Here is a 26862-nt window from a genome sequence, read left to right as displayed (position 1 = left end):
GCGGTCTTAAAGTAGGCCAGGGATCAGATCTCTGGACCACTGTTGAGCTCAAAAACAGTTTTTCACACTTCACCAAAAAAAAAAAAACACAGAACTCTCCAAAAAAAAAAAAACCCCAAAAAAACAGATTTCCATTCAGGAAAATATTGTAAGTGTGAAAACTACTTTAGTCCAACCACTCTGCAGCCAAGGTCGTTTTCAATTCACATCTATTTATTTCTAGAGCACACTGAAGCAGCCGAAGCTGACCAAAGTGCTATACAGCGGAGAGGAAACAAGAAATCCAGTTCCTAGACTTTTCAGACGTCAGATTACACGTGCGCTTCGTGAGCTGACCCACACCCTGAAAAAACACAAAACCTTATCCAGGAGCAACATTAAATCGTAATGTTAATGATGTTATGTAGAAACAAAACATTGTAGAAATTAGAAGACAACTACAGCATTTCTACTGGAATCCATTATCTTACAGTATATCTTCCCGATATATATCTGTTAATCTATTATTCTTACACTAGCTACCAACAGGGAAAAAAAATCAAAAAGCCTCATCTGGAAAAAAAAAAATTTAAATAAAAAAAAAAGAGGGGGGAAACGCCTTAAAGAGACAAGACAGAACGAGTGAGACTTTACTCACCTTCTGTTAAACAGACCGTTCAGGTAGTGATGATTACTGTAACTGGTAGAAAACGAGACCCTCGTGGCCGCAGTGAGGCTAAAGGCAGTACAGTCCACAAGCCAGAGACGGACAACAACCATGTACTCAGTTTTCTCTGTTCTTGCAAGAGCTAATCCTTAAAGTCCCGAAATAGAACATGGTGTAATTTTTTTGGATCATCCTGGAGATAAAAAGATGGCACTTTTTTTTTTTTTTTTTTTAAAGAAATGATTCCCTCATTAAGTCATTAAGTTTTCCCTGATTTCAGGTCATCTCGAGAGATCTGGAAGAAGGAAGGGAAAGAGGACAACAAACTAAACGTAAAGAACAGACAACAACAAAATAATAATAATAATAAATAATAAGCAACTCCAGCCGTTTCTGTTTTTAACAAGCTATAAATATGAATATTACATAAATACACTCATCGCACTATTGAGAAAGCTCAGAGAAACATCATATGCAGTTTAAGAAAGAATAATTAGTCCCCACCCCATTACATTCCCCATAATGCATGAGGAGTAGCAGACAGAAAGAAGGAAGCCATTACTTGTCAGGGTTGGCGGCTGCCTCTTGTTGGACAGCAGCAGAGGTCATCAAATTTTTAAATTGCCCCAATCTGGCAACGTCTGACCCAGGTCATCACTGACCTGCTGTCCTGCGGTGTCTGGATAGAGAAGGCAGAGAGGTATGCATTATGAGCAGAATAACAAAATCCTGGGGGGGAAGGGACCCCACAATCTTTTAATAGTCTTCAAATATATATTATATATCTCTCAAGTAGTCCATTTTTCAGAACAGTATAAAATGTCTGTGTAGAGTCAGGAGTCCATCTGAGGCAGAACTTTGGAATTCGATTTTTCAGTTATAATCTACTCAGGGAGAATAAATCCATAAAAACCAAACCTAATTATTCAAAAGCAAAAACAGAAAGCACAGAACAAATCCATCATGCGAGTGAAAGAATGTAGGCCATACTGGAATACTGAACTTGTACTGAAAAAAAATATTTTTATATATATATATATATATATATATATATATATATATATATATATATATATATATATATATATATATATATATATATATATATATATATATATATATATATATACACACACACACACACACACACACACATATACACACACGTTGTTTTTAAAGACAGAATATAATACGCCGCAGATTAGGTTATATTGTCCTGTAATACGCAGACCGATTCAAATTAGCGCCTGTACGTAGGTTTATAAATCACCAGTATGAGATATGACTCCCTCACTTCACCACGCCTCAGGCTCTAAAGAGCGCTTACAGTACTTGTTTATACGATATTTATTGGAGTGATATTACATCCCCATTTAAAAGATGTTTAAAAATACCCATGTTAGTTGACCATGCATAGCACTTTATGATGTCATATAAAATACACTAAAGTGGAGTTCAGTTTGATAAATAAGAGGCGTGTCTTCTGTACGGATAAACACACGACCGACCGTGCGGTTTTACAGAAGTAATCGTTGACGTGGTGAAGCTTTCTGTTAGGTTTATGCAACATTTACCGAAAGACTCTTGGCTGTCTGTGATGTGTGTAAATGCCAGGAAGTTTCCCAACAAAGGAGAGAGGAGTTTGCATTATTCAGGTTTCTCGGTCACATGACAAATTGTGTTTTGTTTTTTTTTGTTTGTTTTTTTTTTTTTTTTGGGGGGGGGGGGGGGGGGGGGGTCTTATTAACCTCAAGATAGAAAAACAAAGGCTGGTGAGCGACGACTTTTTATTATAGATAATATAATGTAAGTAACTTCCTTATGAACATACTGTAGACATTCAAAAACATGACGTATCTATAAAACGGTTAAAAAGCGTGATGCGTTTTCATTAATAAATAAAAGATTGTAATTGTCGCCACATCACTGTGGTATACGCAGAATAACGCACTCTATATGAATGTAATCCATGGTGTGATGGAACTTTAAGTGACATTAAAAGTACTGATGTATCACCACAACGTGGAGTGGATTACTTCTCACATGACAGCACAGGCGACCCTGTAATACCACACTACAGCCACTGGGTGCAGCAGCGCACACAACTGCACCACATAAAACGGTTTTCAGGCCCAGCACTGAGGCAGCTTTAAAGATCAAACAGATCGCTGGACTTTTCATACAACATAAAGGCTTCCCACTTAGATAAGAAGAAGCCAGACAGAGCAATCAGACTAAATGTAGAGAAAGAAAAAAAAAAAAAGGGTTTAATGCAGTTTCACACCAAGTTCATGTCTCACGAGGGTGAGAAGTGTCCTCTGTCTCTCTCGCTCGCTCGCTCTCTCCGTCTCTCCAGAAATACCCTTAATATACACTTCAAACAGGAAAGAAGGTATTGAAGAAAAATGATTTCAGACACATCACCTTGCGGTGACCTTGACCCTGTTTGGATCAATTGCAAAATTTAATCAGTTTGTCTGCTGGTTACAGTGATGAGTCCATATAAATCCTACAAACATCCACCCACTCTTCTTCAGATATCGGGCTGACGAGAATCTGGGCTGGATCGAACGTACGGGATGGACGGAGAGACGGACAACCTGAAAACATAATGCCTTCTCACCACTTGGCATTATGCCATTATAATCAAAAAAATGAATTCTCTAATCAACTTTTCTTTAACAGAGAAAACTTTATATTTATTATTCAGCTATGAATAATTCAGGATGGTGCTCTTATAACAATAAAATTAACATCGTTCAATTGCTTCGTAATTCATTTGCTTTTAAATACACCTACTCTCTGATCGTGATAGATACCGTGTTGCAAGCTCTCTCTTCTGCACCATGAGATCCTGATTAAATGCATCGACCTCCTAACTTTAGTCTTATTTATTGCCAATTCATCCAGAAACTACAATTACCTGTCTGGAACCACTTATCTCTGAACACCAGTGTTTGTTTAGAGAATCTTTGGACCTTAAAAAAAAGCATTTGAGGAATGCATTTTTAAGGTTTAGACGGAGAAGCAAGCGACACAGTTACAGCACATTCTCCTTAACTTACTTGCTTCGACAGTTGCGGTCCCATCAATGGTGGACAGCGAAGGTTGACCTTTTTGCTCTAGGCAAGTCCTGGAGAGGCGTTTTTGTAAGGGTAAAACATTTCCCTCACTGCTTGCTTCAGAGTTCTGCATTCCCTTCTCACAATCCATGACTAAAGCCATGGTAATGCAGTCTTTGAGAGAAGAAGTTGTCACCCTTGCTCCTCCACCAAACCCTGATCCTTGATCCTCCTGCCCCTCCATGACTTTGGAGCCTGAGCATGGCATTTGCCCAGGAACCTGTCCTCCTCCATTGCTTTGTGAACGGACCTTGCTCTTGGCTAGTTCTATCCCGGGCTTGGGCCCCTGCTGGCTATAGACTTTGTAGCGAATCATAAGGATGATGATGAAGACCAGCACAGATGCCACGATGATGCCACCGATGATGATGATTATGGTGCCACCCAAGAAGTGGCTGCGCAACACATGGCACTGGGTGAACTCGGCATGTGTGATGAATGAGACGCAGCCCACCTGCCGTGTGGCAGTCAGCGAAGTTATGCCATCCTCATACACAGCCAGCACGCACAGGTCGTACTCACGCCCGGATGCCAGATCTCTCACCAGAAAGTCCTGATTTGTAGATGGGATCATCCTACAGAGAAAACAGTGTTTATTTACAGCCAAATAATGCTCGAAACGTCGGTCTTTGATAATAACATTTTCTCTAAAATGTGTTACTGACGTCACTAAATAATACTTCAAATGTATAAGTATGAAAATAGTGTCATCCTTTATCCATCTAATTGCAAAATGAAGGTGTAACCTGGCTAGAAATTAGACCCATGAGCACACAAAAGTATGCTGAATGAGCCAAATACACACACATACATACACACACATTATATGTTTTTATATTATATATATATACACACACACACACACATATATACATACATACATACATACATACACACACACACTTGTGTGAAATAAAATGCCTATAAGTAACAGTTTGAATGTTTACTAAAGCTCATGGACAAAAGATTTGAGACACTATGAAGCAGAAGAGTTTTCAGACATAGTCTTGGCTACATGATGTGGGTTATGATCGCAATCACATCAGTCTGTCTGAAAAATGAGAATGACCGTGTCAGACTAAGAACTACCACTTACCTGTAGACCAAGGTGTCATCTACCGAGCTGTTGTACTGTATCTGGAACATCCTGATGCTTGGGAAATGCTGTTGTGAAGGCCATCTAATGAGAGCCGAGTTTGCAGTGAGCTCAGCCAGTACTGTTGTCTTATCTTGCGTCCTTGTATCGTTGCTATAGGAAGAGCTGGACTTGGCAGATGTCAAGATATCAGATGGTCCTGGATCAGGTTCCTGGACACGATTAGTGCTATTGGCCAGGTGAGGAAGTGGAGTGACCACAAGTTCCACAGTGCCTGTGGACTCACCAGCAGCATTGGAGGCAATACAAGTGAATACTCCCATATCTTTCAGGGAGGTGATGTTTATTTCCAGGCTGCCATTGCTAAAGGTGAGAGTGCGGGAAGTGTTCGAGATCAGACGACCTTCGGGAGAAATCCAGTGGACTTCTGGGTCCGGGTCACCGTTGGCTTTACATTTTAAGCTAGCTGGCTGACCCTCCATAGCAAATGTCTTGAAGGACCTCCTTGTAATAACAGGTGGCTCGCAGATGAACTCTTCTTCAGGAATTGTCCAGAAGTATTTAGCGGTAAGATCGCTGGGCGTGGCACACGTTTCCAGGTCATCTTCTCTCGTAAGCCGTCTTAACCAAAGGAGCTCACAATTACAGTGGAGTGGGTTTCCTCCAAAGCTAAGAACAAGCGAGGTCAGTGGAGACCCCTTGGACTTGGCATAAACAGGGATCCTAAGAAACAAAGGATCAGGAGGAATTTTTTTCAGTTTATTGGATGTCATATCTAAACGTGCTAGCTTGTGCAGGTTAGAAAACACTCCTAAAGGAACATGCTCGATAAGGTTATGGTCCATATTAAGTGTGTTTACATTGGTGAGCCTCCCAATGGTCTCCCAAGGAATGTCCATCAGGTTATTGTAAGACAGATCCAGGTCTTCGAGAGTCCCCAGGAAGTCATCAAAAGCATGTGGAGAAATGTTATGGAGCTGGTTGTTGGCTAAAATAAGGTGCCTTAAGTTGGTGAGACCCTGGAAGTGGTCATCGGTTACCACACTGAGGCGGTTGCTGTCCAGATGCAGCGCTCGCAGCCGTTTGAGATCAGCAAAGGTGTAAGGCATGATCTGGCTGATGGTGTTGCGCGACAGCGTCAGGTGAAGGAGACTCGTCATGTTGGTGAAGTCCCTCCTCCTTACTGCCGTGATGAAATTCTCAGTAAGACGAAGTTCCACTGTCCGCCGATCGATAACTGCGGGTACAAAGAGCAGGCCTGTCTTGGCACAAAGAATAGCAAGCGACGGCGACAGGTTTTGGCACATGCAGCGCTTGGGACAGAGATGTCCGGCGGTAGAAACAACCAGTATTAGCAGCGAGATGACGAGCCACTCCATCCCTTAGAGTTTTGGGAAACTGCGACACAAAACAACAAGACATGCTAATGTGAGAACAACGAACACATTCTACGCTGATAATCATTTAAAATCCCATTTCGTAGCTGTAAAATGATGCAATATTATAACATCGCATACGCAGTATATACAGGGATACACAAGATTCTGACACGATAATTGATATGAAACGATACATTTTTATTTTATGATGATTTCCACCTTCATTTGATTAAAACATTATAAAAGTATAATAACTGACTGCTAATCGTACAGTGTTTCCTCCTACACTCAAGGTGGAGTGTCTGGACTATAAGCCTTTTTATTTTACATTCTGCTGTATTATCTATGTGTGCTGTGAAAGTCACGTTGCCATATGAAGCCCTAAACATGGTTTGGAATCCTGCGTCCTCCACCACCGAGTCTCATATCTACAGTTATTAACTCGCCGAATGCCTCAGTGGTTCCTTTAGCTGGACTGAATCAGCCGGGAAAGGCTGTCTGAATGCAGCAGAAAGATTTTGCTGTGTGTGCACGCGTGCGTGTTGCTTTGTATTTTCATCTAGTTCTACCGACCGACACAAACGGGTGATGTCAGCTCAGATTCGTTGACATGTATGTGGAATTAGCACCATTGTATGGTTCTCTGGCACATTCAGTTCCTATTTGCTGCTGACCGAAACGATTTTCACAAGGAAATATGCTTGGCTTTGAAACAAAGGACAGTGTACTTTCTTTCTTTCTTTCTTTCTTTCTTTTCTCAAACCACCAGGGAGGTTTCCTTCAGAATCAGTGGCATATTCGCATTTGCTTAATTCCTTGCAGAGCGGCAATAGTAAAGTCATCCGCTTGGCTCCTATTCAGAGCTAAGCATTACTACTCAGGAAGTCGCATGAGAGATAATGTACTGGGGTGAAATTTACCGATGCATGTTTAAGTTTCGCATGACTCGGCGCCTGAATCAAGTCCATCTTGTTCAGTAAAGGCTCGGGTGAGCAGCAGTATCGAGCAGAACCATCTGATAATTCGACGTGTCCACAATGTTTTTACCCTGAAACGCATCTTCGACCATATGAATACACTCTAAAAACTGTGGAATGGCATTTAAGGGCAACATTAAATATAGATGTGATATTATGTAGTCATTTGTATGACTCGAGGCTAGGATTTTTACTTTTTTTAAAAAATTTTATTTGGTGTATTGGAGGAAACCGAAGGAGAGGGCATCTTAAATTGGATACGTTACTTGTCCGACTTATATATGTCAGCTTGATTATTACAATAAAATTAGGAACTCCTCCTAGGCTTATTTAAAGTGAGCTGTAACCATAGCAGCTTATCCAGAGAGACCAGTGGGCTCATTAGTGGTATACAGGCTGATGACGCTGTGTGGATAAGTCCATGCTGTGCAATGCCTGAATACAAGAGAGCAAACATGATGGTTTGTAATGTATATAATGCACTGGAGTGTGTAGGTTGTATCAATAATACTGTGGCACGCTTGCTCTTGGCCCTTACAGAGATGCAGAGAGATCCTACAGACAGCACTTCAAGCTCTGTGAGCCATAACCATAGGTGTGATGAGTCTCTGGGGCTGAGAATACAGATAAGAAGCCAAGTTTGTCTGACTCACATCCCATTGCCAGAGCCTGGAGAAAACACCGTGCAACAGCTGCTACTGGTGCTGGACCGGTCTTCGGTGCACACGCCCAGGAGGCCCGAATTGCTTGAGAAACAAGCCAAAAAATATAAGGCAACAGATTACCTTTACCCTTTCCAAGCCGTTCGATCATTCATCCCGAGTTGGGTTTTAAAACGCTCAACAGCTACACAGGATGCAGCTTATTGGCTTTCCTTCTGCACCCAGGACGATCACAAAGGGTTGGAGAGTTGCCTCGAGCCCGTGCAATGCCTGGGTCTGCGAGTCCTCCCCTATTTGGACGACCGGCTGCTGTGTAGAGAGTTCCAACTGCAGATCATGAGCCAGATAGAGCTCCTGATATCACCTCTGCACACAGGACAGGACATCAGCATGAAGCTTGGAGCATGTGCCATGTGAGCCTTTCTGACAGAAGACAGAGTCGTCTCGATTATGGATATGGTCAGAGAACACACCGATACGTACAATGCACATACGTAAGGCTTCGATGTCTGCCAGGGATGTTCACAGCTGAAACCATGGTTTTACGCAAAACGCGGCTGAGACACGGGGAGTCTGTCTTTAGTCGCTACAGGCCTAAACTGTGGAACTCTCTCCCTGACCACCTGCATGCAGTTCATTCAATTAGCACTTTTAAAAAGGCATCTCAAAGCGCATTTGTTCACTGGGCATTTCCTCAAACCAGCTCATTTTCCATACTTGGTTTTATTTGATCCTATTTTACTCGCTTAGCCTTTTACTTCTTACTACTGCTTTTATTTCTTCTGTAGTCTTCTATAAAGCACTTTGTAAACATGCTATATAAATAAAGCTGAGTTGCAGTAACAACAGGTATCACCTGGGTCAGATGGGTCGACAAGAATGGCCAGAACATAGCAAAGATGAAGCAAGGACCTTTTATACGTTACTCATATGGGTTCATGGACACGAGATACTGTTGTCACTCTGAAAGCATACTAGAATCCTCCACTAGTTCTGAAGGAAAGTGTCCTGGTCGACCCCCTATTCACTTTTTTTCCCTTCACTTTCTATTCACAAATTACTGACTGCAGATAATTATTCAGACAAGCTTCTGCTGAGGATTGCACCACTCGGTCCAGCACAACATGGTGCAGCCTGGAGGTCACTGGGATTGCTGAAGAATGTACCACTTAAAAACCATAAAAGATGGCTGTGGACCTCAATTCATGTGAACAGTTATGCGGTGATGGCCGGGACTACAATTACTATTATAGCCTCAGCACTGCAATTACCATAAACACTTTAGCACTCAAGTCTCAATCAGCGAACAGTGGAGAAGTTCAACAAAACAGACTTCATGTAGAAACTGTAATGAAATGTTCCTGGTTACACAACTGCACTATTTCAGCATGTAGTATTAGCACATTTATAGAACGGGTGTGTTTATTTATTTATTTATTTATAATCGTACTATCTGGTGTCACCCAGATGAGGACGGGTTCCCTTTCGAGTCTGGTTCCTTTCAAGATTTCTTCCTCATAGCGTCGCAGAGTTTTTTCCCCTCAGCACTGTCGCCTCTGGCTGCTCATTAAAGATAAATTCATACATTTAAAATCTAATATCATGAATTTATATATATTTCTGTAAAGCTGCTCTGGGACAATGTCCACTGTTAAAAGCGCTGTACAAATAAAACTGAATTATTCACAGTGCACTTGATTTTAGTTACTGGAAGCAATTTCATTTTCAGACAGGGCCCTTATTTAAATTGCATACAGTTGATTGCATGGATTACATTGGGGGGAAATCAGCGTTTGCTGCAAATTGAATTGCCTGTTCACCCCGAGTGTCAGGAAATTATGTATCTGGGGACATCCTAATTGTGTCACGCCATATGGCTGGTACGACACGGCTCGGGGAAGAAGAGCTGCCAGGTCGCATTTAACATTATTTACTTCATCGATAGGTGCCGTTCTCCAAAGTGACATAATTAAGACAGTTTACAATCCAAACTGTTGATTACCCCTTCAATGATTTCTCCATTGCTATTCAAAAAATAAATAAATAAATAAATAAAAAAAGATGAACAAAGAGCATGCCCGAATGAGTCCTGATTTAGTTCTAAGCAGAGCATTCCTACTGATATTCTTTTTCTGCACTTTCATTTTTAAATGTATTTCATGCATGAAGGCATAGACTATTCCCACACGGTCTACTGAGTCTAATAAATTAGAAGGCTTAACCTCTTCCACTTGACACTGTTGTGTTTGGCAATTTCCTCTTTAAGAAATTCTCAGTGCAGAATTCCCCCTCCAGAATCAGACGTGTGCGTGTCTATTCTTTCATCACATTTTGGCTTATAATTAATCAATCAATTAATTAATTGATTGCAACAGACATTATTTACAGAAGATGAAAACAAGTCCATACACAGTTTACTATTAAATTCATTGACCGTCTCGATGGATGATGATTTTTGCTGTTGATGGTAGCAGGAGTAGTAGTAATAATAATAATAATAATAATAATAATAATAATAATAATACAGTAGCCATTTTGAAGAAACGTCTGACAAAGCTTGTGAGCCTGTATGCGTACCATATCTGCATCTGTAATCTCATCTTGTGTTATGAGAAGAGTTAGGAGCAGCTCTGCATTCACACCCCCACAGTCCAGGGTAGTCAAGAGCAAATATCCTGTCTCATTGGACACATCCACCCGTCCCCTAATACATCAGCACCCAGAAAGGCAGAAAAGACCTGCAGTGTAACTGTCAGACAAGTGGAGTATAATGGCACGTGGCACTGCATATCAGAAAGATGAAGAGCCACAGAAGCCTAAAAATTCACTGAAATGTTCTCCAGAATTGCAAATGATCTCGTCTCTGACATACTCTCCACTTCAGCAGTTTCAGATGTTTTAGCTGCTTCAGATGCTTTTCGTATTCTCAAAAACAATTGGACAGAACACATGCATTTGCACAAAAACCAATCTTGCAAAAAATAAACAGTTGTTTATGACACCGGCTACAAACTTTGTGACGACGTTGCATCAGACATTTACATGGGCCTTGTCACTGACAACAATCTGTCTGATTACTGGAGCAAAAGCTCGGTTCTGACTTCGGTTTCCCAGATTCACAGGCAAAGACTGGCTCCTAACCATCTCATTGTCCCTTCAGCTACATAACCCGGAAATGATGGTAAGAAACAATATATGGATATTGAACAGGACTGTAATGATGCATCACAACGCAAAAATTTGCAGATGTGGAAAAGTGGGATTCACATCGTAGGATTCACGTCTAAAGCGATCGCTGAGAACACAAGAGATCCCAATCTGTGCAACCCACAGAGTTAAAACACTGTATATAGAGAGTATGCTGCTCCTGATGGCTCCAGATCAGAACAACCAGCACACGTTATATGGTTACACAACTACTGTATAAACAGTAAAAAGAGCTTTTTAGTGTCAAGTGACACCAGTCCTGTCTCTCTGCAACCTACAGTGCCCAAGAAAGAGGTTGCGGAAAACGGGCACTTTAACAGACTTTGGAGCTCTATTTGCTATGCATCTATTTGTTATTTCCCCACTTTAGCGGGGACTTTGATTATTCAATCCAATTATTCAATATCATTATTCAGTGATTATTTCGGGACAAATTATACATTTATTTATTTATTTTTAAGATACGGTGAACCTGTAGTACATTACAGGTATAGTACAATTCTTTATTTATTTAGTTTGATACCAACAAAAATACACATTGCTTGGCAGTGTTTATGATTCAGACAATAAATAAGGAGTCTTTTCAGTCACAATTTTCCTTCAGTTAAATCTTATTCAAAATATTCTGAGAATCAAATTGAATCAAATAGCGTAGCCAGTATCGTGAAACGAATAGCATCATGGCCGAAATGTGTCGTCCCATGCCTAATGAAAGTCGAATCTACAAAACGGGGATATAAACTGTTTGTCCTGCCTGAATAAATCCCTGATTGTACTTGGAAAAATATTTTGTCCATCAAGAAAAAAGGGGCCACCTGTACAAACAGATAATAAGCCTGTTGGATGTCTGTCTGCTCAAAACTGGTTACCAATTAGGCATAAATGTGGAGAATTTTCACACCAGTCCCTCTCTGTTTGAAGAGCTGAGCCAACTACAAATTGGAGCCTGTGGCACCGTCAGCCAAACAGAAGCGGCTTTTCAAAAACAACTGCTAATGACCTCCCAAAGAGAGTAGAGATTTGACCGTCTCAAGAAGGGTAATGAGCGACCAGGGTGGCTGGAGTAGAAAGGACATTTCCATTCCAGCAGCTGTGCTGGATTACAACAAACACATGGGAGGAGTAGAGCTGTCAGATGCTCTGATAGGTTACTACAGCGAGAACATAAGTTCCGATTATTTTCCCAGCATTACTTGGACATTTCTGTGATGAATCCTTACCTACTGCACAAGAAGCTGGTGGAATCAAAGCAGCAAAAGCCCCTTACGCTGAAATCCTTCCCTGAACATGATACTGTGTATATATATATATATATTCTACAGTTATTTTGCACTGTACAGATTCATTTATAATTTATATACTTATATCCGGTCATTATATATTAATACTACGGCGCTGCCGAGTTCTAAATATCATCGGGGTCTCCCTAAGCACCATCGACAGCTCATACAAAAACCGCCGCATCCGCAAAGCCACCAACATTTTGGACGACCCTTCTCACCCCTCTCGTGGCCTCTTCACCCTCCTGCATCACAGAAAGGTACAGGAGCATCCGTACCACCACCAGCAGACTCCACAACAGATTCTCCGCTGAGACAGACTGATCACTCAACACCCCGCTGCCTCCCGACGCTCCCCTGGGCTAGTCAAACACCTAACCCAGTATGACTCAGTACCACTGCACTACCACCTGCACTTTACAATCCTGCATCATATCCTTTTCTACTTACAAGACACTAATTGCTGCTACACCATACAAACGTTTACAGATTATTGCTGCAACAGCTTTGCCACACCACACGGTTGTGTTGTCCTGTACAGTCAATGTGCGCTGAATTGTGCGTTCACTGCTCTGTGTATTTATTGCCTTGCGCTCGTCTTACCCTGTTGTGTATTTGTACTTAATGTAGTCGTGTGTACTGTACTGTTATGAGTTGAAAAATGCTCCTGGAGAAATGACATTTCGGTCCAATTTATACCAGTTATATAGCGGAATGACAATAAAAGCCTACTTGAACCTTGAAACTTATTGCACACATCTATTGTGCGACAGAAATAAAAAGGTACGGGTGACTGATTTAGGGCAATGCAACGGGCATGCTTGAGATTTACTCCTAGGATTAGCTCCTACTCTTTTCTCCAAGAGTTGCCCAGAGAAACATTACAGCACTTTTTTTTTTTCCCCTTCCAGAATTTTTATAAGTAGACTTCTAAGACTATTTTAAGAGTAAGCCCAGATCTGCACCGTTACCCAAGAGAAATAAACACTTTTAGAAAATTCCTGACTAAACAAATGGGTATTCGATGTAGACTTAAAAGATTGAGCTCGTGTCCGAGTCCTGAACGTTAACAGGAAGGTTGTTCCATAGCACCCCCCGCCCGATGTAGGCTTAATTATTCCAGATACTAATAAAGATCCTGCACCTTTTAAGCAGATCATAATAGACCAAATGTTTGTTCAGGTACTGTGAAGGCTAGAAGATCATTCACAGGTCATCAGTGGTATTTAATCATGGATGTGGAAGTTTCCTGGGAGGCAGTGTAATGTGGATAATGCATGGGTAATATGGTTTAAATAGCTGTAATATGGTCAGGGTACATGTACTGCCTCAGCAGGCTTCGGGTCTCAATCGAACGCATTAAGCAGTCATGTAATAGCGTGGAAACATTCCTTCCCATGAAAAGTCATGCACAGTTTTCAGTTTAATGTATTTAAGCATGTAATTCTGTGGTTACACTACGCTTTGCAGAAGACCCGGGCTTGTCAAGAGAATTTATGAGACTAGTTTTGTGCCTGCAGGCACTGGATTTACATCTGAACACACAATATTCTGCATGTCTGTTGCGAATTGCTCATCAGATCAACAGAAATCCATCAAATGTGCGTGCAAAAACTCATTTTATTAAGCGATTTAAAAATGTCAAGGAACCCCCCCCCAAAAAAAAACCCCAATGCGATAGAAAATATAAAGGCTGTGAGAGAATATCTGCACTACCTTAAACAGATTTTTTTCCTTTAGACACCTACTGTCTCATTAATGCCACCAGTTACTGGCTAATTAAACAAAAAAAAAAACTGACTTTTCCAGCACTGGCCATGATGCCGAGTGCTGAAGATTGTGCACGTGTCCTTTAGCCACTCAGCTAATTAGATTACAGTTCCTTTTACAATTTTTTTTTTTATCCTCCAAGGGAAAAAAAAAAAAAAAAAAAAAAAAAAAAAAAAAACACAGTTCTTATTGACTAAACTATTGCCCAAAAAATTTGTGCATGCTAAAAATGCCGTACACTTACATTTTCAATCAAGGTCCGTCTGAGTGATTGGGAAATGTGCACAATCGTCAATAAATACCGTTTTGAGCTCGACTGGAGGTCATGCGCTTAGGTCAGGAGCTGATGATTCAGAATTATGAATCTTCCTATTCATAATTTTTCCTTCAGTAGTCCACTTCAGTTTTATTTATCATACTTTACTTACATAAAGATTTCCAGACTATTACAGCCTCGTTCACTTCATTGTACGTTATTTGGGAAAGGAATTACGTGTCTTTTGCCTCTTGTACTAATCAGACATACCACATTTACTCTTGAATGAATTTAGATGAACTGCAGTTATGATGAAGCACGCACAAGTCTATTTGATGTTTAATCCCGAACCTCGGCATCCTTTCCTTAATAAGCTCCTGGAATAAAATTACAGCACACAGACATGTCCACGCTGGCAAGAGGGTTTGACAGAAACAAGACTTTCGAGTCCATAGAGCGTTCCATCTCCAAGCTACACAAAAGAGTTGCGTCTTTTTTCATTAGTTTAAAAGGACTCCGAGTGAATCGAGAAGGAAGAGGTTATAATTATGGCATGCTTTTGCCTTTCCATGTGTCCGAGTAAGACGGATTATGGGTCGCTAGACCACACTAATCACCACATTACGACGTTTAGTCAATTCACTGCGATTTTGCAGAACTTGACTGCAGAGCATTTCACAAGCGTGTTATCATGCATCTCTCACGCCGCTCTCTCTCAAGCTTCTCCACTGTAAGAAGTTCTGTAACGCCTGCTGTGGTAAGTGCTCCCATTAAAGTTGAGAAGTGCTCCAATAAAAGATTCGAATGGAAATGCTTAAGTTCCCACTGAATGCCCCAATTTCTTACTCTTGCTGATATGTAGATTAGAAATGTATCCACTAAAATCTAGACACAAATAACTTTTTTTTTTCTCCCCCACTTAGATTAGATCTGCCAACTCTCTCTCAAACACACACCATGTACAGCGGATATTTAGAAGGAAAGAAAAAAAAAAAGTTTACACACCCTTATTAAAATTGCAAGGTTTTGTAATGTAAAAAAAAATATATATATATATATATATATATACAGTGAGGGGGAAAAAAGTATTTGATCCCCTGCTGATTTTGTACGTTTGCCCACTGACAAAGAAATGATCCGTCTATAATTTTAATGGTAGATTTATTTGAACAGTGAGAGACAGAATAACAACAAGAAAAATCCAGAAAAAAGTATTTGACCCCCTCTCAATCAGAAAGATTTCTGGCTCCCAGGTGTCTTTTATACAGGTAACGAGCTGAGATTAGGAGCACACTCTTAAAGGGAGTGCTCCTAATATCAGTTTGTTACCTGTATAAAAGACACCTGTCCACAGAAGCAATCAATCAATCAGATTCCAAACTCTCCACCATGGCCAAGACCAAAGAGCTCTCCAAGGATGTCAGGGACAAGACTGTAGACCTACACAAGTCTGGAATGGGCTACAAGACCATTGCCAAGTGGCTTGGTGAGAAGGGGACAACAGTTGGTGCGATTATTCGCAAATGGAAGAAGCACAAAAGAACTGTTAATCTCCCTCGGCCTGGGGCTCCATGCAAGATCTCACCTCGTGGAGTTGCAATGATCATGAGAACAGTGAGGAATCAGCCCAGAACTACACGGGAGGATCTTGTCAATGATCTCAAGGCAGCTGGGACCATAGTCACCAAGAAAACAATTGGTAACACACTATGCCGTGAAGGACTGAAATCCTGCAGCGCGCGCAAGGTCCCCCTGCGCAAGAAAGCACATATACATGCCCGCTGAAGTTTGCCAGTGAACATCTGAATGATTCAGAGGACAACTGGGTGAAAGTGTTGAGGTCAGATGAGACCAAAATGGAGCTCTTTGGCATCAACTCAACTCGCCGTGTTTGGAGGAGGAGGAATGCTGCCTATGACGCCAAGAACACCATCCTCACCGTCAAACATGGAGGTGGAAACTTTATGCTTTGGGGGTGTTTCTCTGCTAAGGGGACAGGACAACTTCACCGCATCAAAGGGACGATGGACGGGGCCATGTACCGTCAAATCTTGGGTGAAAACCTCCTTCCCTCAGCCAGGGCATTGAAAATGGGTCGTGGATGGATATTCCAGCATGACAATGACCCAAAACACACGGCCAAGGCAACAAAGGAGTGGCTCAAGAAGAAGCACATTAAGGTCCTGGAGTGAAATAGGCAGTCTCCAGACCTTAATCCCATAGAAAATCTGTGGAGAGAGCTGAAGGTTCGAGTTGCCAAACATCAGCCTCGAAACCTTAATGACTTGGAGAAGATCTGCAAAGAGGAGTGGGACAAAATCCCTCCTGAGATGTGTGCAAACCTGGTGGCCAACTACAAGAAACGTCTGACCTCTGTGATTGCCAACAAGGGTTTTTAAACCAAGTACTAAGTCATGTTTTGCAGAGGGGTCAAATACTTATTTCCATTTACTTATTTTCTCATTAAAATGCAAATCAATTTATAACATTTTTGACATGCGTTTTTCTGGATTTTTTTGTTGTTATTCTGTCTCTCACTGTTCAAATAAATCTACCATTAAAATTATAGACTGATCATTTCTTTGTCAGTGGGCAAACGTACAAAATCACGTCAGATCTTTTTCCACGTTTAATTTGAAAAATTCAAGTGAAAAAAAAAAACAAGAAGAAACATTTAAGGAACAAAGATAAGTAAATAAAAGAGAAACGTACAGTAACCTGGTTGCATAAGTGTGCACACCCTTCAACACCTTTTGCTTGTAATCCAGCACTCAGATTTTTGGGGGTAAGAGTCTACTAAATCCTTCATTTGAAGCCTTTCCTTTGTTGACTCGGAGTTGTGCTTTGGGTCGTCGTTGTGTTAGAGGGTGATTTTGGAGCTGTCCATGATTCCCTCTGTCTTGACTAGAGCCTCAGGACCAGCTGAAGTTAAGCAGCCCCATAACATGATGCTGCCACCACTATGCTTCACAGTTCACAGATATGGTGTTCTCTGGGTGATTAGCTCTCTGGTTTTTGCTCCAGAGACAGCTTTTAGAATTATGCCCTAAAAAGTTTTACTTTCATCTCATCAGTGCATAACACACACACCCAAAAAAAAAAAAAAAAAAAAAAAAAAATTACGTAGGCTTGGATATTCTTTTTTTGGTGAGAAGGCATCTGTCTAGCCGCACTGCCCCAAGCCTGGACATATAAATAACAAGAGATTGTGCGGGGAGTGATCAGTTCTTGACGTTCCAGATGTTCCCGCATCTCCTTTATTGCGCCCGTAGGTCTCTCGGCAGCCTCCCTGATGGGTTTCTTCTTAAATTTTGGAGGGACATCCTGTTCTTGGCAATTTTCTCCACTTGTTGATGGCCTTCACAGTATTCCACGGTACATCTAACATTTGGAAATTCTTTTATTGCCAATACCCTTCGACAGCGAGATCCCGTACATGCTTTCTTTTGTGGACCATGGTTTCAGCAGTCAGATGAAAAGCGAGAACGTCACGAGAAAAGCCTACAGAAACATCTGGTCTTTATTTGGTTGTTGATCAGAATCACTTCACGGATGACAGCTGTATGATGATTACTTTTGAGTAATTATGAGTGAGGAAGAACGAGTTGAATTCTGTTAATTCTGAGCACAGTCACATGCATACTTACGCAACCAAGTAAGCTTTCGTTTTCCATTTCTGCTTTTTTTTTTTGTTGTTTTTTTTTTTACTTGAAATTTCTTGATCTCTATCACAATTAAAATATGGTAAAAAAATAATAATAATAATAATAATGATAATCTGACACGATTTATCTTCATCTTTTTACGATCGCAAACACCTGGAATTCGTACAGCAGTGTGTAGACAGTTTAATATTCACTGTAGTTGAACCTTCTCGTACAGACGTACATAAACCCCACAAACAAAAATGGAGAAGATAACTGCAATACTTTTTTGGGAAAAATACCGGTCAGTACCTGATAAATAAACGAGAAAAAAAAAAAAAAAAAAAAAACACAACGCCAAGCTCTCCAATCTGACGCTTTCTATTTCCTGCAATCTCGTACTGTAGAAGGTGCTCTTGTTACCTTCACAGGGGACTGAACTGCAAATAACCGCTGATCAATACGTTCTATTTTCGTTACAAGAACCGAACCATAGCCCTGTAAGCTGTCCTGTAACACCGAGGAAAATGCTGTGCTGATTATCTGGTACATAGCGACTGGTCATTTGGAAATGCCTCCATTCTTTTATTTGGCTCTGGGCTCCTGGGATGTCATGACAGAAGTCATGAGTTTTTTGTGATTGTTGCAGCCAAAAATGTTTCTTTGCTGCGCCTTTTTTGTGCTTTTTTTTTTTTAAAACGGAAAACCTATTTCAATTGGCGAAACTGCTGTAGCACGAAATAGTTTTGCGCGCTCTTTCACGGTGATGTTTGTTGGTAGACGAGACCTTTCAGGTGTACTCATGTTCGACGCACGTGGCTCCAAGAGGGCTTTGGCTGGCCGTGTGCGACACACGGTATCGTATTCAGTGACGGAAACTTAACTTTAGGGCTGCAACTAAAGATTATTTTCATAAACGATTAGTTGGCCGATTATTTTTTCGATCAATCGGATGGGGGGGCAAACGTTCAGGTTCGTGAAAAACTAACGCGTTCCATTTGAGATGATATCACCTTTCTAAAATTCATACACTAGACCAGTGGTTCCTAAACCTTTTGTGAGCTCTGGACCCCGAGCATATTTCAAAACAATCCACAAGGACCCCCTCACTCCACAACAATTATAGGCTATATATTAAACAGTCATTTCTATATATGTTGCATTATTTTATTAATATTTAACATTAATAATATTAACATTGGACATTTAAAATTGAATTAAAACACTTCAAGATTTAATTTGACGTTTAATTTGACTCTCTGAATTATCTTTTGTTTATTTTATCCATCGATGCGATACTTGAACTTGTCTACCACTCATAGGTTTTTGCAAATGATCATTTCATTTGTAAATAAATGTAAAATAAATCCACCAATGAACGATCGTCAGCACAGCTAACGTGATCTTTGCAAATAAACAAATATATTAATATTAAAAACATCTCATTTGAATATGTTTTGATACAGTTAACAAAAAAGTCATATATAAATATAGAATTATTATTATTTAAACATTTTAAAAACTTTCCTACAGACCCCCTGCAATTACACCATTAACCACTAGGGGACCCCTGGTTGAGAAACACTGCACTAGACGGTAGTGCACAGCGCATTAACTTCAAATCTTACACCAATATTTAAACAGATTAGGTTGCTTGTTTTCAGTGACGGATTGCACAAAAACTTTCCCATTCACCCTATGCAAATCCCTTTTATGTAATTCTTGCCTCTGAGGCTGATGGAGTAAAGCTATCCAAGATGGGGTTTTTCCCCAATAGCGTCCACACCACCACCACCTTTAAACACAAACACTTGGCTTTAAGCCTGAAGTACAAATGGGGATAGAAAACGCAGACTGAAGAAGCAGATCAGATTTTATTTTCTGTGCGGTCAAATCTAAAACCATGCAACAAGCACGAGCAACAACTAAAAAGAGAATAATATAATCACAATAAATGAACTAGAAGACTGCAAACTAATTCAAATAAACATAAAATAGGAGTGTAGTGTACGGCCATGTCGCCCAGTTACTGCCGCGCGAGTAGTCCTAATTGAAATTAGCCACTTCACAATTTGGTTGAATTGTACATTACATCCAAATCAGGTTTTAAAAAAAATACTAATAAAATAAATAAATAAATAAATAAAAAAACTTATTTGGACAAACTAAGAATCATGAATTAAAATGGTCATTTTTAATATTGTTGCAGTCAATGACTGCCTGAAGTCTGGAACCCAAAGACACCAACAGATCCTGGGTTAGGGTTCATGATACTCTGCCAGACCTTTACTGCAGCTGTCTTCAGTTCTGACTTGTTCTTGGGGAATTCTGTCTTCACGGATTTCACTTGCTGAAGACGAAACTGCTCAGCCGGATCCAGGTCAGGTGATCGACTTGGCCAGTGCAGAATATATCCCACTTCTTTGCCTTAAAAAAAAGTCCCCGGTTTTGAAATATGCTTCAGGCCATCGTCCATCTGAACCGTGAGGTGACGTCCAAGCGTCTGGTTGAATGTGAGAAGATAATATCGCCCTATACGGAATTCATCCTGCTGTTTTTAATCAGCACTCACATCATCAATACAAGGGAATCAGATCCACTGGCGGACATTCGCGCCTACACCATAAGATAAAGTGATACGCTTCAGATCATGAGCAGTTCCTGCATTTCTCCATACTCTTCTCTTCCCATGAAGTTGATCTTTGTCTTGTCTATTCATCGGTTTTTGAGGCTTACAAACTTGTGGCAAAGCCTCTGCATTCACACTGGTGAAGTCTTCTCTTGGTTGTTGACATTGACACAGATACGCCCACCTCCTGGAAGCTGTTCTTGATCTGGCCGACTGCTGTGATGGACTTTTTCTTCACCAGGGAAAGATGTCCATGGTCTTCCAGGCCTTTCAGGTGTTCCTTAACTCAGCATGGAGTTCTTTCTTTTTAAACAAACGGACCAGAATAACCGATTCCGCCACACCTGATATTTTTCCCATCGCTCCGACTGGTTTGCGTTTAGCATTCCGAATGAATAATATAACGCAACTGTCTGTACACAGTTCTAACCGGTCAGTTGACCGATCGCTCATTACGTCGATATACGAAAGATTACCGACGTGGATTTGACGTGTCGTTTACTTAACCAGCAACACAAATGCCTTTCAGGGCAGGAGCAGCCGTGTACGAGCGTGTCCGATAAGAAACATGAGGATGAGCCACGCGCTCTCCTTTCCAAACGCAGCGGCAACACGACAGAACAAATGGCATCTCGCAGACAGGACTTTGAACAATGGCGGCAACGAGAGAGTCGTCAAAAACACTCGAAATCAGTAAAGGCATGGTACGCTGCAGTGCGCACAGAAAGCGGCGAAACAATTCAAACAAAAGCAGCCAAAAACTTCTGCTTGTTGATGTTACAGCATTATATGGTCGGGGCGTGATTATTATTTATTTTATTTATTTATTTTTTCGGCGTAGCAGTAAAATATGTGCAGTGACTTTGGAGTTTAATGAGGCCGGTGAAGATTTATGACGAGACGTCGTCTGTGCGATTTAGAGAGAAAAGATCCATATATTTCAGATTATTCTTGTGTTTCCATTTAAAGCAAATTCCTTACCAAACTCTTTGTCCGTCATTTAAATAGGTCGTTATTGTAACAGGGAATCGTCAAAATGTTTTCTATATTACGTTATTGCAAAATCGAACCAGAAACCCCAAGCGATATTTATTACAGCTGCTTGAATTCACAGGTTACATTTAAGCCCATTTAATCGGTTATTTGTCGATCTAATCGTACGAATAAACGACTACAAAATATTCGTTTTTTTGCAGTCTAGATGATGTCATATTTGTGCGTTTAATGCTGGCTTGCACACGGCACCTACTGCCATACCCGGAATCATAATCATGCTGAAACTGGAAGATAGGTCACCCAGAGCACCGAGCAGTCAGGTTTAAAGAAAGTTGAATTATATTAAAAACCTGCAGCGTGTGCTTGAACGATGTAACAGAACATTCCTATTCGGTGCAAATAAGCTGTATGTGAACGTTTGCTCTATGAGATTGGGTTGGTATTTCTAGCAGGGGTGCGTACAGGTATTCAAACAACTAGTCAACTGTTTAAAACCACTAAATATGATACCTAATAACCATTTGAGGAACGAATAAATAATAATAATAATAATAATAATAAAATCACTATTCGATTATCCGTTAAGTCCACAACTGAAGTCAGTGAGAATGTATGGAAAAGATGTCTGGTGATATTCTGGTGCAAAAAGCAGCACTCGCATGGTGTCCAAGTTAGAGGTTTAAAAACAAAATTATAATACGTATTTGGAGAAGGGTTTTTTATTATTATTATTATTATTATTATTATTATTATTGTCGTGAGGACAGGAACAGGTGGTCAGATATGAAGCTGGCAGAGAGCTAAACATTTACAAAAGAGAGACAATCCATTTCCAACAATGTTCAGGACAACTCCATTAGGATTATTAAACTACAATGGGCACAAATCAGGTACGTCTGGTTTGTAGACTGAAACAGCAGACATTAAAGCTTCTGCTGTGCATTTAATACTTCTGTCTGTCTGGCAATAAAATAAATATAATATTCGCCTACACCACATTACTGAAGCATAATTCATCCTCATCATCATCTTCTAGCAGTTAACCAAATATATAGACTTTCGTTACGGATATAAAACGAATCCCACGTGGTTCGACGTGCGCGTTTGTTTTTCTGTAAATAGCTCAAATGTATTTCAATCAAAACATTTAAGACCTCATACAGTAATTATCCGATATAACGGATCTCAAAATGGTTAACGTAAAGAATTTATATTTACATTAGTACCTGGTAGTTGCATTTACGTGATCAAGCTGCAGAGTCTCTCAGAGAAACAATAAGAAGTGTCCATCAAAACACACACACACCGATTCCTGACCAATCAAGCAGCGTCTATAAAACGGAAGGCCATGACTCGGCGTCCGACTCATTCATTACATCGGAGTAAATAATCCCTGATGTATACTGGTTTTTAAAGGCATGGATTAAAGTCATTTTCATGAATCATTTATGAGGCTATACAGGGGTTTACATGTAGCATATGTTCCAGCTTGCCACACAGATTTCATTACGGAAATACACCCTTATTAGATGGTTATTTAAAAAATAAAAACGTATTTGATCACTTAATTATGCCTGAAACGTGTGTATTTAGATAGGTTTGGTGTTCATTCAAAATTAAGGTGTAGAAATGTTATCATAGTCAATAAATTAACCGGTAACATTTAAGATGATGAGAAAATTCAGTCTTTAGAAATCCCTTTACTGCGGATTGTCGGACGAAACAAACTTATCGTCTAAAAGGTGCCAGGAGTTGTACGAGTGCTGGATTTTGACTGTCTCGGGTTTTGTAAATGAACTGTTGCCATGAGCGCTCCCGCTCCCCCTCCCCCCCCCAGGTCAGATCGAGGTTCCCATGGCGACAAGCGGCATCATCAGAGTCTTTCTCGGAAATTCAATTTGTTCCCGCGACGTGAATGAAGGTCAGAGCGCATTTCATAAAATCTAGGTAAATCCAAAAGGACTCACGAAAGGTTTGAAAACGCAGTGTAATCACAGACCGAGTGCTCGCTGCCCTGCGGTCATCCACAGAAGTGCGGTGTGAATACACAGGAATAAGGCTCGTGTAATTGAAAATAATCATACCGCACACAAGCAGATGTTCTGCATCAAGGCCGATCTGGAAAATATGTCGAATTCAAGAGTATTTTAATTAGTGTTTACCTTGTGTTTTTTTCTGAAATGCTAACACTATTAAAGACAAAAAGGTCAAAAGGTCGTCTAACGTTATTCATATTAGTGAGTAAAAGGAACACATGTTGGTTTAGTCTTTAGGACAGTTTAATCTACACTTTTTGTGCACAAAATGACAAAACATTCGTCTTCAAAAAAAAAAAAAAAAAAAAAAAAAAAAAATTCTATAAACAATCTCCTATAGCGCTGAATGTCATGCTTTGCTACGTTGCATCACTGAATATTAGCTAGATATTAGCCCTAACCGAATGGGTTTATCTTTCTATTTAACTACGATTTCTGAAGGATTATAATAACGCTGTTGGTAATTTAGTCTGGATTACTGTACCCTGGCTTGTGTACGTTAATACAACGCTACAGGTACATCACATGCCCCTTTGTGCAACAGCAAAGGCCAATTCGCACCCGTATTTAACTATTCATTTCTTAACGTGGACAAATTCACACGCCGCACTGTAATCAGTAATTGCTTACAGGAAACACATACTATGTGGCTAAAAGTATGTGGACACTTGATCTTCACACTCATATGCGCATGCTGAATGTCCCATTCCAGCCTTATTCCCATCTTTTGCTGTTATAATGCGCTCCACTCTTCTGGGAAGGCTTTGCACTAGATTTTGGGGCGTGGCTGTGGGGATGTGTGGTGGTCATTCAGCTACAAGAGCGTCAGTGAGGTTGAGATCAGGCGCTGATGTTGATGTGAGGAGGCTCCGGTTCCAGTTCATCCCAAATGTGATGAGTCAGTAGGGTTGAGGTCAGGGCTCTATGCAGGACACTCGAGATCTTCCACACCACCCTTGGCAACCCGTGTCTTTATAAACATCGCTTTGTGCACAGGGGCATCGTCATGCTGGAACAGGTTTGGGCCTCTGGGTTCCATATGGGTGTGATGGTCATGGGGTGCAAATACTTTTAGTGTACATCTAGTTCAATTCTTCAATTATAATTAATGCTTGATGGTAAATGTTTTATAGGGGTGATTATAAATCTGCAGTTGTTTATGTTTATGTAAAGAATTTGGGGCAGATGCAGATATATAAAGACTATAATTATTATTATTATTTTAATTATATGTCGGTTCATATCCGTAATCGTTTTTAACCTGTAACGAAGACCACTAGATGGCCTCAACATATAAAAAAAAAATTTAAAAAAAAAAAAAAAGCATGGTAGTCTAAATTATATTAATATAGATATAAATAAAATTTGATATATTAGGCGGAATCGTCTACCTTGAAAATCTTGATACGCTACCTACTATGTATTTATACGAAAGATAATTTAGAGTATTTATAACGCTACAGAATTCGTCTATGTTCCATGTATACTTCTTTTATACTCATAACATTAGTATAGCTTTTAAATTGGTCTGTACTGTTAAGAGAGAGAAATATTACAGATCTGTTTAAGAAGTGTAAATGGTACTGTGTTTTCCTCAGACGGTACGCCGTACGTTAGTGGGACCAGCGTGGCGTTATTTTATCACTTCATACCCAAACCCGTTGTGGCCAAATTGTACTTCTTACTGTATTACTGCCTTCCAAATATGAGATGCGCTTGGATTGTGGCTGAGCGCTCTGGCGTGTAAGGATGGCATTTCTCTCTTCCTTATCGATTAGTGTGACACCGGCTAATTGCAGGTTTCATGAGCTCAGGTATACGGAAGAAAGCCGTCAGCGCCTGCTCCGAACGAGTTCAGCTGCCCTGTGACATTGTCTGTGCGACAGTTCCGAAAAAGAAATAAATAAATAATAAAATAACATGCAGCCTCGCAGCTGCTAGCTGTCATAAGTGGGCTGGAATTGACAGTGAGTAAATGGGGGTAAAGAAAGGAGAAGACTAAGCATGAGCACATGAGATTACAGTTGCGGGATTCTAAAGTAATGATGAACCTTTTAGTGGCTTAGGCGTTAGCACGTTTGCCTCGGACCTCCGTGGGTGAGGGTTCGAATCCCGCCTGTGCCCTGCGTGCGAGGAGTTCGCAGACTCATCTCTGAGCACGGCGGCAAAATGCGCTGCATTGCCGTTTCATTTCATTTGATCCTAGCTTGGGTAATTTCCTCATTTTCGTGCAGGTTTCCTCCAGGTTCCCCGGTGTCTTCAAAACACACATGTAGGCAGATTGGTGTGAGCGAGCGTGCATTCATGGGGCTCTGCTGGGGTTCCATCTGGGGTTAAGGATTCTCTTTATCTGCTAGCATAAAACCAGAAAACCTGCACTCGCGTCCATCCGCCCACTTCGAGACGGTGTTAAAAGGGAGAGGTTTCGATGTTTCGCATCTTAGAAAGATCTTAAAACTTCCTTAATTATCTCAATAAACACCATCATCAAAAGGAGGGAAAGTTAAGGCAAAACATCTTTGGTTGGTAATTAAGTGGGCAGTTTTTATCTTAAGAGGGAAAAATCAGTGGTTTGGTAATGAAGAGAAAATCCCGAATCCCTACACCAACCTCCTTGATTATCTGAATGAACTCACTAATCCAAACGGGTCAACGTTTCAAGGGAAAAACTCATAGTTTTGCCTCTTAAAAATCCTGACCCCATACTGTTATTATCTTTAAAAACGGGGTTCTTTCATTGTGCCACATATGCGCTATGGAAAATCAACCGGAAAACAACTGAATCGAATAATAAAGAGAGACGCAGTCTCATACAACTTTGGCGCGAACTTTAGCAAACGAACTACGCGCACGCATGTCATCCACACACATTAGCAACGCTGCCAAAACTGACGAGGAAGAACGAGTGACCCCTTTGAATTTGAATCTTTGACCTCATCAGAGGCAGGCTTTGCTCTTCCTAATACAGTGCCGCTGTAAGTCTTTGGCAGCCTGTGCTCAAGCTGGCATGATAAACTAAAACGAAACGAAACGCAAGACTTGAACAGTCCACATTACTGAAGAAAAAAAATTATAATAATAACCATCATCCCCATCAAAACATCAGAGAAGCCAGAAAAAAGGCTGTTTTCCCAGCGACACAGCTCTGTCCATGCCTCTTCA

The 26862-nt window shown here is 40.6% G+C and overlaps 1 protein-coding gene across 2 annotated transcripts in view; it reads right to left on the bottom strand.

Annotated features, from left to right (window-relative positions):
• Positions 1 to 26862, bottom strand: part of zgc:172282 (leucine-rich repeat and fibronectin type III domain-containing protein 1-like protein) — a 59088-nt gene that overhangs the window by 7750 nt on the left and 24476 nt on the right. Inside the window, exons 4-8 of one of the 2 annotated variants that reach the window (XM_047161399.2) lie at positions 4865 to 6262; positions 3712 to 4343; positions 1209 to 1325; positions 638 to 941; positions 164 to 343 (exon numbers count right to left, since the gene is read on the bottom strand). In XM_047161399.2, the coding sequence (XP_047017355.1) occupies positions 1255 to 1325; positions 3712 to 4343; positions 4865 to 6243 (2082 nt within the window). In that variant the 5' untranslated portion in view covers positions 6244 to 6262 and the 3' untranslated portion in view covers positions 164 to 343; positions 638 to 941; positions 1209 to 1254. Of the gene's footprint in view, positions 1 to 163; positions 344 to 637; positions 942 to 1208; positions 1326 to 3711; positions 4344 to 4864; positions 6263 to 26862 lie in introns of those variants that run through there. The other variant, XM_017490234.3, reaches the window with a different exon arrangement.

Source organism: Ictalurus punctatus, chromosome 17 (genome assembly GCF_001660625.3).
Source record: "Ictalurus punctatus breed USDA103 chromosome 17, Coco_2.0, whole genome shotgun sequence".
NCBI classification, from domain to species: Eukaryota; Metazoa; Chordata; class Actinopteri; order Siluriformes; family Ictaluridae; genus Ictalurus; species Ictalurus punctatus.
Note: the sequence above shows the minus strand (reverse complement) of the source record. Positions and strands in the feature narration are given on the sequence as shown.